The 15,263-nt window shown below is 39.5% G+C and overlaps 1 protein-coding gene across 6 annotated transcripts in view; it reads left to right on the top strand.

The window, feature by feature from the left end:
- The window catches only part of MAP4K3 (mitogen-activated protein kinase kinase kinase kinase 3), a gene marked incomplete at its 5' end in the record, with an annotated part of 61,218 nt that overhangs the window by 43,485 nt on the left and 2,470 nt on the right, over positions 1-15,263 (top strand). For 5 of the 6 annotated variants that reach the window (XM_083857683.1, XM_083857680.1, XM_083857682.1 and 2 more), the window contains 10 exons: positions 762-841; positions 2,275-2,335; positions 2,421-2,538; positions 4,368-4,426; positions 6,245-6,348; positions 7,118-7,289; positions 9,368-9,436; positions 9,553-9,645; positions 11,199-11,269; positions 13,573-13,628. In XM_083857683.1, coding sequence (XP_083713809.1) covers positions 762-841; positions 2,275-2,335; positions 2,421-2,538; positions 4,368-4,426; positions 6,245-6,348; positions 7,118-7,289; positions 9,368-9,436; positions 9,553-9,645; positions 11,199-11,269; positions 13,573-13,628 — 883 coding nt within the window. The remainder of the gene's footprint in view (positions 1-761; positions 842-2,274; positions 2,336-2,420; positions 2,539-4,367; positions 4,427-6,244; positions 6,349-7,117; positions 7,290-9,367; positions 9,437-9,552; positions 9,646-11,198; positions 11,270-13,572; positions 13,629-15,263) is intronic. The other variant, XM_083857679.1, reaches the window with a different exon arrangement.

The raw sequence follows: 15,263 nt of genomic DNA, 5'->3' as shown, positions 1-15,263 counted from the left end.
GCTGAGACTGATTTCTTTATCATTCACTTGATATTTTTCCCTTGAGATCTTTCTGGCTCTACAGGATTCTGCAGCTGTTTATTTTTGCATAAATTTTAGTGCTTTAATATCTACCCTGCTAAAAGGAATAGTTGGTAATACTGTACGCATTTGCCTGCCATTGCACCCTTTGGTTATAAGCTATATAGATGGACTAATGAGCTGGTCAGCAAGAAAATATTCGGGGATTTTAGAAACTGGAATTAGGGAAGGGTAAATCCTTAGCAGTTGACGTCATCTCATAGGAGATGTCTGCCTTGTTTGCATGCCTGTGTTAAAGAAGTGAGGCACCCACAGACTGCTGACAAAATGTTAGTCAATGCTGCTGTAGAAGTACTCTCAGAGAAGGCAATGGATATTTCCAGAATATATGGAAATGTCTAAGTAAGATATGCTGAAATTATTCACGTGATTTCCTGCTTGTGCTTGAATTGTTTTTTTTAAAATTACACTTATTACTCAAAAAAAAAAAAAAAACAAAAAAACAAAAAAAAACAAAAAAAAAAAAAAAAAAAAACCCCTGAACTTTCTTAATGACTTAAAATAGCCCCATTCATAAATTAAAGCTTCCTTAGCAGGATTAATTTTCTGTACTTTCAAACACTGTAACTATTATAGTTTGATTTGTTTTTATGTGTGTAAATGTATTTTTATTTTTTTTTTTTGATAAAGGTGTACATAGCCTTCCTGAAATCAAAATTTCTACCTCTTTGTGTTTGCAGATCAGTACTTGATATTTGGAGCAGAAGAAGGTATTTACACACTGAACCTCAATGAACTTCATGAAACATCAATGGAACAGGTATATTTCTGGTTTAAAAAATAATACATCACTTTTTTTAACCACTCAGACTAATGTTGTATAATCCTTGTAAAAATGGTTTTTTATTATATTTACATAAGCATTGGCTACACTGAGAATTACCTTAAATATTTGCTGTTGAGGATACTTTTCAGTCATGTTTGTGTTTGTAGGCTGAACCATGTTTATATAGGAGATCTTCATCTCTTTGTGTTTTAGACTTCATAGAGCATTGCTCTGCAGTTTAACGATTAGGTAAATAGTGTGGAATTTCCCCAGTGCATTTTGGGTGAAAGTTTCTGTTTTCCATAAAACTTCATTACAATACAGAATCTTTGCAACAAATGTTGTGTTTCAGCTCCAGGGAAGCTACCCTGAGAAATAGCACTAATGCAATAGTTCCTGTAGGGCAGGTAGACCAAGGAAAGTTTGGGTTTTTTCTTTACTCTCTGGGGTTTGGTTTTGGTTTGGTTTTTAACTGGCAAGGAAAGAGAAGAGCTGTAATGAAAATCATGTAGTGTGCCTAGTGAGCTCTGAGGAAACGTTTTAATAAGCACTTAGAGACAAGAAGAAATGCTGCCTAACACAGCCAGTCATGTGTGGAACAGGAGGAATGAGTGACAGGTCAATTAACCTGCTGATTTGAAGAATTGCTGTTCTTTAATCCTCAGGTCCAAACCTACTGAGTCACAATATGTCCAGGTACCTACAGAAGGTCAATCAACCTTGCATGTTAAATTTTGATACAAGCAGTTTGGTAGATTATTACCAGAGGTGTTTCTTGTGCCAGTTTCAGAAGTTAGGTGAGAGGGGAAAAAAGTAGTTGCAGTTTGTTTGGGTTTTTTAGGGATGTCTTGTTGCTTTCACCCCCATCTTTTTAGGACTTGCAGGATTTGACAAAAAACAGCTCTGCCTTGAACATTTGTTGCGCTCATTCATCACTTTAGTGAAATGTGTATGCATGCAGGTAAAGGTGAAGAATCCCTTCAAAGTGCCAGTTTTAATTGTTTCAAGAGATTTGGGCTGTCACAGACTTCAGAATGGCTATGGTTTGTTGACCATGCTTGGTTTACTGAAGTTTGTTGTTGAGCTTTTCTTTGAAGGAGAAAATTCAATGTTTTTTCAATTTTTTGGAAAAGGATTGATTGATCTTTATAATAACATCCTGTGGAATATAATATACCTGAAGACATGAGTATAAAATGTGCTTATTACCTAAATGTTAAATCATGTATTAAATATAGTGTGTGCCTAAGATTTACTCTGAACTAACTCTGACATCCAGGTAAATGTTACTTGGCTTAAACTTATTTCTATTGCAAAAAGCAAGTCACTATTAGTTTTGTTCTGTCATCTAAGCAGATACTAATTGATAATTGTCTTGCATATATCAAATTGAATGCCACTTCTTTGTTTTTCCTTCCATGTGCCAGCTGTTTCCTCGAAGATGTACCTGGTTATATGTCATGAACAATTGTTTGTTATCAATATCTGGTAAGTTACTGTGCTATCTTTGAGTGGTAGTGCTGGTAAACACTTGGTTTCGTATTTGAAGTGTGGTTTGTTTTCTAATTGCCAGGTAAAGCTTCTCAGCTTTATTCCCATAACCTACCAGGACTCTTTGATTATGCAAGGCAAATGCAAAAGTTACCTGTTGCTATTCCAGCACATAAACTCCCTGACCGAATACTTCCCAGGTAAATACACATCATCGGATATATCAGAATATCTTAACTCTGGGAGTTCAGGAGATGCTTGGGAAGCTCTGGGAACACCAAATGTGGGGGGCTCTGTTCACAGATTGCAGTGAGCAGCTCTGGGCATTCATCAGAGGGCTGAGCCCTGCATTTCCGTGGCTCAGGATGTGAATTATCTGGTTAGAGAAATGGATTTTGGTGCACCTGACCTTCTGGTTATGAAACCTCTTGTTTCTGGGCATAGCTCTTTTCAGGTGTAGTCTGGTGTGGTAAATCCTGGTTGTTTTTGATGCTAAACAAAATCTATGGCTGTTCCTCTCCTGGCTGCAGCAAACATTAACCCAGTCCTGGCCAGAACCAGGACACTGCCAAACAAGCCTCTGTAGTAACCCATTCAAATCCTAGCAGAAGAAGGGAGTAACACTCATCTAGTTTGCAGAAAAATCTTTGATTCTTAAAGCGCATAGTGAGACACTGGTTCTTCTGACAGAATAGGATTTCTGGTAGGAAATTGTATGATAGAAAATTTGATTCTCTGCTACCTTTGGTTCTATTAAAAGCCTATTAACATATAAACCTTGGGTTCAGGAAAGGCTTCTTGTACAGTTACCTGCAAACAAGGGTGCAACACTTGTCTGAAAATTGTATTCTTCCTAGAGGGTAAAATCTAAATAACTAAAAGATAATTTGTGCTTTGAATTGTTGTCTTCTGTGTACCTGCACTATTGTTTTGCTGCTCTCTTCCAAATTTGACTTTGGTGAGTGACTTTGGGGTGAGGACTGAATCAGCAGTGGCCTAATAACCATAATTACCATAAGGATCATGCTAGGAAAACCATAGTAGATTCTGCCTGGAGTGGTACCTCACCTAAGTTGCAGAGGACTCAGAAAATTTCTTGTCCAGTCATGTCACTTCCCAAGAAAAATGCAGCACAACCTGAATGTGAGTGCCAAGCCAGTCATTCAAAGGCAGGAGAGATTAATTTAGATAATGTATTTTCCTGTTTTACCTCTAGTTGTAGGGTAGTCACATGCAGCCAGGCAAAAGACAAACATTTGAAGTATGTAGGAGAATGTAATTTCTTTTCCTATCAGACTATAAAGTGTATTCTTAAACAAGTTTCTGGATGGTATGATGATGAGTGCTACGTGCAAAATGGTAAAAGCAGAGGCTTTGGTAGAGAAAAGGCAAAGCAAAATTAAATTTGAAGTAATTTGTGAGGTTTGTATATTCATTTGCAAAATGTTCTAACCTTAGTTTATGATACTTGGTAGGCAGATATTCAGTAGCCAAAAATGTCTGTGATAAGTCTCCTTTCCAGCTTCTTTCCCTGGAGTGTCCTTGAGCAGTTCCTTTCAGACCTTCCATGACTTGTTCCAGTAAAAAAATGTGACTAGTACTCAGTTTTCATGCTCTTCAGTCCTTTTGCATTATCAGTCATTTCTGGACAGTTCCATTTGAAGTGTTCCATAACTCTTTTCCCAATTCATAGCTTTGAGTGCAGCATCTGTCTATCAATCTCTTTATTCCCATCTTTTCTACAATATCAAATTAGTTACTTTTATTGTCAAGAGTACTGTGGCTGGTCTTAATAGTTTCTGTTGTCTTCTAACCCCTGTAGAAACTCTGAGTCCTGTTCCCAGCAAATAATATTTTGGCCTATCTGATAAATTTTCGCATTATTGTTTCCATGGTTTCATGAGAAATACGCCAACTTGTATTTTTTAGTTTTTTGATGTGGCAAATGTGTTTCTATCAGTGACTGTCTAAAAAGAAAATTCACTCAATTGTTTTAGTGGATCAATAATTTTGTGTTTATCTTTTGTAGGAAGTTTGCAGTATCCACGAAAATTCCTGACACTAAGTGGTGTCAAAAGTGTTGTGTTGGTAAGTAAAGGTCTGGAGAATAAGTGTGAAGGGGCAGCACAAATGGTGGCAATATTAGGATTACTGAGTCAGGTTTAGGAGATGAAGGGAGAAGAGATTTTTGTCATTATTATGAAACTGTGCATTTGCAGACAGTGAGCTCATTCAGGTTAGTCCTTGGGTTTATGCAGTGAAAACTTTCCTGTTTAGCTCTTTATATTTAAAGACAATTTACAAGAAATGCAGAAAAGCAGAATGATGTCAAAATTCAAACCAATCTTCAAGAAGAACCATGGATGGAGAAACTTGGAGAAGTTGCCATCAGGATTAAGCCACCTGCATTCCTAGCAGAAGTTTGTTATCAGTATTGAGAGATAAAAAGCAAAGGAGTATTTTTAATTATTTGAGGACAGTGTTGTCTCTGAAGCCTTTATAATGTGTTTAATGATGTGCCAGCTCCCAAAGTCTCAATGCTGCACTGTATTAAGACATTCTAAAAGTGAGGCAGATAGATTAAAAAACCCCAAACCACTGTGAGTGTTAATGAATGCTGCAGGGAACACTCATGGGATGACAGGGGTAAAGTGATGGATCAGAATTTTCTGACTTCCTGACAGAAAAATTAATTTGGAAGTCTGTATGTTTCTAGGTCTCTGTTCATAGAATGAGGAGCCTTGTGGTGTGCTCCTCTGTGATTCCTGTCCTGCCAGGCACAGGATTTAACAGGGATACTATGGTACTTGACATCGTGAGGGGAGTCTTCATATTCAGAGACAGCTCAGCCTCCTAAGCTGGAGCCGTTTGTGCATGATGGGTGTTAGGGAGGATTTGTGAGCACAGCGAGGGAGGCTGCAAGAGTCTCACTTTGGTGGCCTGAGCCCCCATTCCTGCTGGCACAGAAGTCTGCAGCAGGGACAGGAGGCAGAAAAAGACAAGAACTTCTGGTCTTCTTCCTGCACCTTCCAGGTGTTTGAGGTTGTTCTGTGGTTTCTGCTGCTGAGTTCAGCCTTACTCAGGGTCACACCAAGCGTTGTTTGCTGCACTTTGCAGCCAGTCTGACTGACATTGGGTGAGAACCTGGATTAGTGCAATAAAGCACTGATGTTCGAGGTCCCAAGGGATTGCTCATGAGTTTCTGTGGCAGTAAGGTAGCCTGAGCATATTTCACTTCTCTGGGTGGTTCTGGATTGTAGAAGCTTGTTACCTAAACTGTTGTTTATTGCCTGATGGCCCACAGTCACTTTACTGCACAGTAAAATCTTGTCTTGAGATGTATTTGTACAAAGTGCAAAGTAACACTTGATTGTCTTGAAGGAAATGCTGGCAGTGCTTAAGGAGTGAAATTTTGTCAGTATTGTAGAATTGAAGTTGTGAAACTTCACAGGGCCCGATTTTGCAACTTTATTCTCTGCCAGTTTTTAATTGAGTTCTGAGAATGGAAGAGCAGCACTTCCTGTTCTTCTATTGTTCTTCAGTTTCAACTGGATTTCCTGATGATCTAGAACTGTTCACCAGAATTACTCCTGGATTTCAGACTCGCTGTGGCAGTGCTTGAAGGGCAGCTGAGCTGTTGTTCACTGCCTGCTGGGTAACTGTGTTGTAGAAAAAGCCATTCTTTAACAGCTTGCCCATGGTGATTTTGAGATAGCTTAGGCAAACCAACACATTAGACCCAGGACACTCCAAATGTGTATGCAATCAGCTGCTTTTTAAATATATAAAGGATTATAGTGGGGGTGGTGGGCATTTTCCAAAAGTAAATGGAGTCTTACATAGTTGGCAATTGTTAATAATTTGTATGTGCTTAGTACACTGATATTCTCTATTCTTTCTTGGCAGTGAGAAATCCCTACACAGGCCACAAGTACCTTTGTGGAGCACTACAGTCTAGCATTGTTTTGTTAGAATGGGTTGAACCAATGCAAAAATTTATGTTAATCAAGGTAAAATTACAATTACTCTCATGCTGGGTTCTCATTATCTTATATTGGCTTGTTAAGAATAAGTATTAGCCATTTCTTGATTTCTTAGACTTTTCTCTTGGCTTCTGTTACATGATATTAAAAATGACTACTTAAACATGTCATGTATTAACTGACTCAGAATAAATGTTCATGTTTTTGGGATGCACTTCAGTTAGAGAAGCAAGCCCTTTTCTCCATGAGCATTGTCCTTCAGTTACACAATGGAAAACTGAGACTGGCAGGCTGAGATATGGGTTAACAGTGGCCTTGCTCCCATAGAGAGGAGGTCACCATTTATTTGATGTTTTTTGACACTGAGGTGCCCAGAGATGGTGGTTATCTCCCCATCTGACATCACCTGAAGAGACAGAGCCAGGGTGGGCTCATGTTTATAAAAAGGCAGCTGCTCTAACTGTCATCCTGGAAGAGAAGGCTTAGAGGCTCAGTAGCCAGGGAGGGAGCAGTGATGAGCACTCCTGTTGTCTGTGGGCAGCTGCAAACAGCGCACAGGATGAAACACATGCTGGTTTATTTTAACTGAACTGGCGTGAGGTGCTCCAAGCTTCTTAACTCAGGCCTTCTGTATTTATCAGTTCCTGTAATCTGAAGAAGTAAATCTAATGTTACAAAGTAATGTAATGTAATAAAATTTACTGTGCAGTTTGAATATCTAATAGATTTTAGATATTCAGCTAACTCAGACTACATTTGTTTCCCTTCTAATATCTATTTTTGCTTATTCATCTAGCACATAGATTTTCCTGTACCTTGTCCACTGAGATTGTTTGAAATGCTGGTAGTCCCCGAGCAGGAATTCCCTTTAGTTTGTGTTGGTGTCAGTAGAGGAAGAGACTTCAACCAGGTGGTGAAGTTTGAGACTGTCAACCCAAATTCTACCTCTTCGTGGTTTACAGAAACAGGTTTGTGTGCTGTTGTCATTGCATTCCAAAATGTTCTTTGCTCTTCTGTTATAGCTGAAGTACTGAAAGGTAGGCTCCTCTGAGGAAGCAAATGCTTAAATCATTAAAGCTAAGTGATAATTGTAAGTTCTCTGCTTGAAGGGGTATCTGGTTGAACCTGCTAGCACATGCACCTTTTTTATGTTTCTCTTTGTTGAACTGATTGGATTCCTTGAGATTTTTCTATAGCAGAAGATGGAGTTATGGTGTCTTGCATTTTCATAAATTAGGCAGCACTTTATTACCCCCTGTGCTGTTTTGTGCTCTATTCTGGCACCACAACTTCTGTTTATTGAAAAGGTTCTAGTAAAATTTCATTCTGAGCAATTCCTTTTGACATCTCTGGGAGATGTAGTTTGGCTTTCCTGCAATGTGCCACTATGGTTAGAAATGGTGTTGTCAGCCTCCTGCTGAGATAGAGCATTCTTCTGGTGTTGATGGAAAGCAAAGAGGATTAGGACCGCTGGGAGCAGGAAACCAGGTGCCTGCCCATCACCAGTGTGGGCACCAGGAGTGAGGCAGCCACCATCTGAGCAACAGCAGAAATTCTCTCAAGGAAGTGTGCTGAGAAGTACTTATTTAGAGTTGCAAGTTTGCCCCCTGAACCTGGATGCAGTAGGGAACCATCTCTAGTCATAGCTTGCAGGTTCAGAAGCTGTAAATAGCTTTGGGTTTCCTGTTGTGGATCCCTTGTTGATTCATGATGAATTTATACACAGCTCTGTGCTGGCATACACCTGTGCAGGAGTTCAGATGAGTGTGTACTGTGAATTTACTTAGAGTAACAGTTTCTACCAGGAGGATACCCACGGACATTCCTGCTGCTGAAAAGTGTATCAGGTTTTGATACAGTTAAAAACATAGTTACAGTACCCAAAGTGAACAGTGAATGGCCAGTTAACACACTTTGCTACTTCAGATAATGCATTTTATTATCATTTCTACCTGTAACTGTGTGACTTCATAGTACAGCCCATAAAAGAAGCACGCTGAAGAGAAATGTCCTGTTGCCATTTCTCTCTCTGTATTGTCTGCACTGGTGCATAAATATGAGAGTACTAATCCCTTCTCTGTGCTTTTTTTGCATTGTGCCTTCCACACTTCATTAATTTCCTTGAATTACTTGTGCATTCTGGTGTTGTGTCTATGTTGTTGTTTTCTCCTATTTGTGAAGCTCAAATTTAGGCCCTTTTGTTGTATCAGCTTATTCCTGTCCCCTGCTGGCAGGAGAGCAATGATGCAAACAGATTTTTATTTTTTATAATTTTAACCAGAAGCTGCTTTTGTGTTTTAGGTAATGTGTGTTTTTTCTCATGTCTAAGGGATTTACTGAGTTTATCTTTGCTATATGAAAAATGCCAACAGAATCTGGCAGTTATGTTGAATTAGAAAGAGCTGCTTTGTATGTAACTTTAATGTTAACAAACAAATGGACCAAAACCAAACTTTTCTCTTGAGCTGACATGTCCACTAATCACTTGTGGGTCAAATTCCCATTTGCTGTGATGGAGACTGCTGCAGCTGTAACTCAGAAGAGAAGAAAATAGCCCTTCTTTTGAGAGTTTGGAGAAGGAAATAAGCCCCTATTTTTGGAACATCTGGGGATGGAATGTCTGCAAATAGCAGCAAGAATTAAGGAATAGTATATAAGTCCCTATCAGGATTTAGAAATAAAGACAGAAGAAAAGTGCAGTGAAACAGACAGTCACATATATCTGCTTTTCTGCAACAGCAATATTCAATTACACCAACAGAGAATTAATGGAGAACAATGTACATGTCAGTTGGCTTTTGTGACATAGCTCAGAAAAGGCTGAATTGAATCCATACTTTAATATTATAACTTCAGTTTTCCTGCCACAGCCAACATGTTGGATAAGTGGACATGCATCTCTAAGAGAAGAGTAATGTCACTGGTAAGATGATGATTTTAGGTAGATAAAACACACTAACCCATCAAAATGTCTCAATCTCTAGAACTTCCATTTCAAATTTCATGCTAATTTATGTTCTGAACTAACACTGTCATTTTTTTATAGACACTACAGAGACGAGTGTTGTCCACGTAACACAGCTGGAGAGAGACACCATTTTGGTGTGTCTGGATTGTAAGTTTATATCAACTAAATAGATATTAATGCATATACATGCATACTGTCTGTCTCCAATTTGGGTTCTATATTGAAGATAATCCATGGTTAACATATCCTTATTTATTGTCCAGGCTGCATAAAAATAGTGAATCTGCAAGGCAGGTTAAAATCCAGCCGCAAACTGTCATCGGAGCTCACCTTTGACTTCCAGATTGAATCCATAGGTAAGCTGAGTTTCTTTATTGGTCTGGAATGTCCCTGTAGGTCACAGAGTTGGGCAATCACCATCTGGATGGAATTTAACAAGAGCAGGTGGTGGATTCTGCATCTGGGATGAGGTAGTCCCAGTTCTGCAGGATGAGAGGCTGCAGAGCAGCTGTGCACAAAGAGAGCTGGGGTTGGGATTGATAGCAAGGATGAGTCAGCAGTGTGCTCTGGCAGTCAAAAAATCATGACCAGCAGTAATGGAAATTCTATGAAGTTGCATATGGGAAAACTCAGGTTGGATGTTAGGAAAGTGCATTTCACTCAGAGAGGGTGATTGACCACTAGACTGAGCTCCCCAGGGAAGTGGTCGCAGGACCAAGCCTGTCAGAGCCCATGCAGCATCTGCACCATGCTCCAAGTGATCCTTACGGGTCCCTTCCAACTTGAGATCATCTATGATTAACTTGTACAGTGTTACAGTAGAGAATTAGGTGTGCTGCCTGTCTAGTCTTACCTCACTCATTTCACTTTGTGTGAGAAAACTCAGTGAAAGGTTCGGCAATTGGAATGAGTAATAATCCTGGAGTCTCCTTAAATTAAGCCAAATGTCTTGGGAATATGATGGAGATTTCTAGCCTCTAAAGGAATACCTTAACACAAGCTACATAAACTTCCTGAATCACCCATGCCTGGCTCATTTTGCACAAGTGTTTGTGCAGTCCATTTTTATAAAGCATCTCAAAGACTGAATTATGAGATGTCACAGATTGCATACATTTTGTTTCCTTGTGTAGAATTTGAGTGAATTAAATCTGTGAAACAGAAAGAATAGATTATTTTGGCAGTTCTCCAGCAGTTACATACCTGGATTGCAGCAGCTGCTGTTGAAAGAGGGGTAGAAAGAATGTGTGCACAGATGAAGAGTAGCAACAGAAGAGGAGGAACAATGGGTTCTAAAATTCTCAGGAGTTGCAGGGAGTTTATTTCTGAGGAGAAGCTTTAAAATTTCAGCCCCTCCAAAGATAGCTTCCCACAGAGAAGAGGACAAGAAAACATTGCCACTGAAAATATTATTTTTATGGCTCTTGATGGCTGGGATTGGGGGAAAGGAAAGATTCAATGTACTTGAAGCTTCTTGCTCTGGGGCCTCTGCATGTACTGTAGTCCTCATCCTGCTTATCACAAATGAGCTCCCAGTGGCCTATACTGAACTGACACTGTCTCCAGAGACACTCCTGGAACTTTCCTGTTAAAATTCCATAGATATTGTCTGCAAGTATTAAAAGGATTTCCTGTTCAAAGAAGATGACACATTTAGGACCAGACATTTTGAACATGTTCTGGTTTAGGTGGAAATGTTTTTTTTTAAACCCTGCTCGTTAAACAAGTAAATGTATAAATGCAGCTACTTTTGAGGCAGGTTCAGTGAGTCCTGGGAGACATTCTGCAGTCTGAGTGGGTGGATGGCATACAATGGAACATACATGTACAGATTTCAAAACTAGAGTCTTGTACTTTGCAAGAGTTGAGTTTATGTCTCAAAACTGATTCCAGTGTTCTTTCTTGCCAGTCTGTCTACAAGACAGTGTGTTAGCATTCTGGAAACATGGCATGCAAGGAAGGAGCTTTAGATCAAATGAGGTGAGTGCTACATTTTGCTTCAAATTCTGGCCTCTGATGTAAGCCACGTGGAGAAAAAATGCACAGTGCTGTTGTCTGGGAAAGAGTGGAGCATTTCAGTAACTTCCTAGGTTAGACCTAGAAGCTGGAGTCTCATTCTAAGCTTGTTTCATAAGTTATAAAGCGTTGGTGAGCTGTACAAGAACCCCTCACATCTAACAAGCAAAGCAGAAACAAGAGAGCGGGCTGGGATGCCACAGAAAATATCCAAGCCTGATTCTTGGTAATATTAATCTTCACCTTAAATTGCTTTGAAGACCACTGTCAGTTCCTGAGCCTATTACATATGGATGCAAAAATTTGGGCTTTGCCAGTTCTTCCACTGCTAAACTTTAGCTTTTTGTCACAATGTCAAATGAGTTGCCTGATGTTTTTTAGTCTCTTCCATGTTCTCTTGGCTTACAAATACTTTGAAGAATTGCCCAGCTTTCACAAGAAATATTTTTCCATCTTCAGTAGAAAAATACCTGATTGACCTAAACATTTGTTTGTTTGGGTTTTTTCCTAAAATCTCCTTGTAGTCCCATTTTTAGCCCATTTGATGTAATTTTTAGATGGAGTTAAGCCCTTATAACTACTTTCTCAAATAGGTGTTTTTCTTCTTTGCTGCAAACCTCATGTACCTGTTGGTGAAAATGCTGAACTTTGTAGGAATTTAATGGGTCTTTAAATTTGGTCAGAGTCACACTGCTGTTATTTCCAAGGTGGAGATGTTTCTTGTTGCATTTGTGCCTTGCTCTGCCTGTTGGTCCTCAGTGGCTCTGCTGCAGCTGGGAGCAGCACCATATCCCAGGGTGCTGCAGCCCAAGTGGATGCAGTTGGTAGTTGATGAAGCATCAGGAACACTGGCTTGCTTTGTTGCTGTCAAGCCAAAGGCAGAACCTAAATGAAGAACTGAAAGCAGAACTGGGCTGTTGACAGAGAGCAAGCCACCTAAAACTTCTTCTCTGTAGAACACATCTAGGGTAAGCTTTTGGGCCTTTTAAAATTCCTTCTCTCTCCTGGCTGTCCCACTAGCTGCAGCTGTTCAAAGAAATAAACCAGTTTTCTGGTGTAATATGAAAAGCCTTCAGTGCCTGGCTCAGGACATGACCATATTTGTTACTTTTGGGGAATTTTATACGACATAATAGGTAGGAAGTTGTTGCATGGGACAAAAAGCTGACTGACTTAACTTGCAGCATTTTTTTCTTTGAAGACATTATTAGTTCAGATTCCCTATTTTAATACAGTTGGCCTAATTGGGGATGGCTTGAGCTGCTTGCAAAGTTATTTCCTTCCACAACTGTGACCTTCCACAGTGGTTTGATCAAGTGTGAAAAATGAAAGAGGGAACTGTGAATTCTGAGACACAAGAAGCTCAAAATTTGGGCAAAGGTTGTACAGCCTTGGCTTCACAGAAAGCAGAAATGAATTTTCTTATAAAAGTGATGGATTTCATTGCTGTGAATTGCTTTTCTTTTATTGCTTCTCTTGCAAATTCTTTGCACCAGGAATGAATTCACCGAGTCAGCTAACATTACTAGGGTCTGGGAAAGAGATAAGAATGTCTCCTTCCCCAAGAGTGTGAAATTCATCTGTGTGGAAGAGGAACTGTGTAAACAGTGCTGCCTGTTCCCAGAATGACTAAATACCCTTTTGGAGAATGCACTGGGCTCTGGTTGACTTCACTGATGGACATGGTGGTTTTCTGGGTGCTTTGGCATTCACACGATCACAGAGATGTATCACACAAGTGCAGTCCACCAGCAGAACACACAGGTCTGTTGCACTTGTATGAAATTCAAAAGATGAAGTTTTCTTTTTGCAATGGACATAAACACCACAGATTAGATTGTTTCTCTGCTAAGGTTTTCAGAATATGAATTTAGTGCATTCTTACTATAATTCAGCATTTCAACAAAATGTGTTTAATGTGTGCTTTGCCTCACCCAATTTTGGATATCCACTTTAGAGTGACACTAATTGCACCCTATTTCTTTCAGCCAGGGCTGTAAAGAGAATTGCACTACTAAGTCAAGTACCAAGCTGAGCCCTGCTATTTTGGTGGCAGTTGATACCAGAGGAATTCATGTAATGTGGGAGGAATTAGAGAAAACTTTAGTATCTTAGTTAAAAGTGACTGTTGCATTATAATCTCTATTGGATGTTAATTGACAGTTGATAACATCAGTTACAGTCAGTTCTTTTATCTTGACAGATGTTAAAAACAAAATGAAAGCACTTGTGCTCTTAACATGTAAATATTTATTTTTATTATCTAGATCACGCAAGAAATTTCTGATAATACAAGGATATTCAGGCTTCTGGGATCTGACAGGTAAGATGAGAAGTAAACAGGACATACTAAAATAAAGGAATAATATGTGTTCTCCTACCTTGTAAAAGTTCTTTTTGCATGTCTCTTGAAAATTCTTTTTTTAGGCATCTTAGACATTCCTTTGTGTTCATGTCTACCTTCCTATTCTTCACTTTTACTTTTCTCTTCCTTAAATTAAAAACAACAAAAAAAAATCTTCTAAAAGTGTCTGTGGGCTTCCAGAAGTACTCAGCCACACAAGAAGCTCTTACTTGGCTGCAGTCACAATCTCCAGGAGTGTTTTCCTTTTTGTATTGGAATTATTTTGTTTAATTTGGTGAAATCTTTACTTTCAGCTGCTCTGCTGCAGTAGCACATCAAGATCTGCTTCTGGAGATAGATGAAAAAAAACAAAACAAAACCACTTTAAAAATTTAAATATCTCGCTTTCACCCCAGAAAGGAAATCTACCAGTTGTTTCTCCCAGCATGACAGTTCAGGTCTTGTAAGAGCTCTTGATAGCTCCCTGTGTAGCTGTTCTTTGGCATCTGCTTTTGGGACACCCTGTAACACCCTGTCTGTGTGACCCAGCTGCTGTTTTAGGAGTGTCACTGACTTCCTCAACTTTCTCTGCCCTGGTGTTGAACTTTGTACTTCTGTAAGAGCCATAGAAGCAGCAACTGTTTTGTCTTTAGAGGAGTGCATGCTGATGTGACAGTTTCTCCAGTAATGAATTCACAAGAGCTGCAAAGATGGGCTTTAACGTTTTCTTTCGAGAATTGCCTCTGTCCTGTGCTGCTTGCAGTAAACCCATGTGGCATCTTAGAATGACACTGCAAAAAACTGCCTTGTAAAAATGTCCTCTTCCCCAAATATGGGCCCATCTATTTCTGGCTTGCTTTGATAGGTTCTCAAGTCTAAGACAATGTTTAAAGAGTTTGCACTGCAATAAACATGAATTCCAATTTTCTTTATATCCCCTTTTCCTTGGAGCTCTGTCCTGTTTTGTGCTTGAGCTGTGAAGCCTTTTTCCAGTAGCACAAGTCCTTTCCCAGGCACTTCACAGGAGCTGCTGTTCTGAGAAGCAAAAAACCTGATGTCAGTCTAATGAAAGCTTGTCCTGCTTTGTCGTCATGAGCAGGGAATTGCCTCATGGCACGAGGTGTCATTCCCTTTATGGAGCACATGGAGTAGAGGTCAGGTTTTTTGAGCCATAATTTTGCAGCAAGCAAACTTTCCTGTCTGAATGCACAAGAGATGGATTTGAGTTTCCCACCATCTGCCTTCACTTCAGGATGTTTGTGGAGAAGTTAATCATGAACATCCTGGTCTTTTTAGCAGTTTTAAATTGCTGATGAAAAAATTTTAAATAGTTTGTGAAACAAAATTGTGATGGCTAATTTCTCTTTGAAGAGAAAGGTCTGATCTAGGACATCCCTTATGATCTTTGCAGTTGCAGGCCCATGTAACCCAGTCTCTTATCTCCAATGCTGGCCAAAAGTGGGTGGCAAGAAAAAGTAAGAGACTCTTCACGTAGCAGTCCTTATCTTGAGGATTCCCTTTGCCTGCAGATTTTTGGCTCTGGGACTCTCAGAGCTGGAGGAAGTTTGTGTGGATTAGGTTCCATAGGCTCAGGGATTAACTGGAAATGCTCAC

This window comes from Zosterops lateralis, assembly GCF_965231275.1.
Source record: "Zosterops lateralis genome assembly, chromosome: 3".
NCBI classification, from domain to species: domain Eukaryota; kingdom Metazoa; phylum Chordata; class Aves; order Passeriformes; family Zosteropidae; genus Zosterops; species Zosterops lateralis.
Note: the sequence above shows the minus strand (reverse complement) of the source record. Positions and strands in the feature narration are given on the sequence as shown.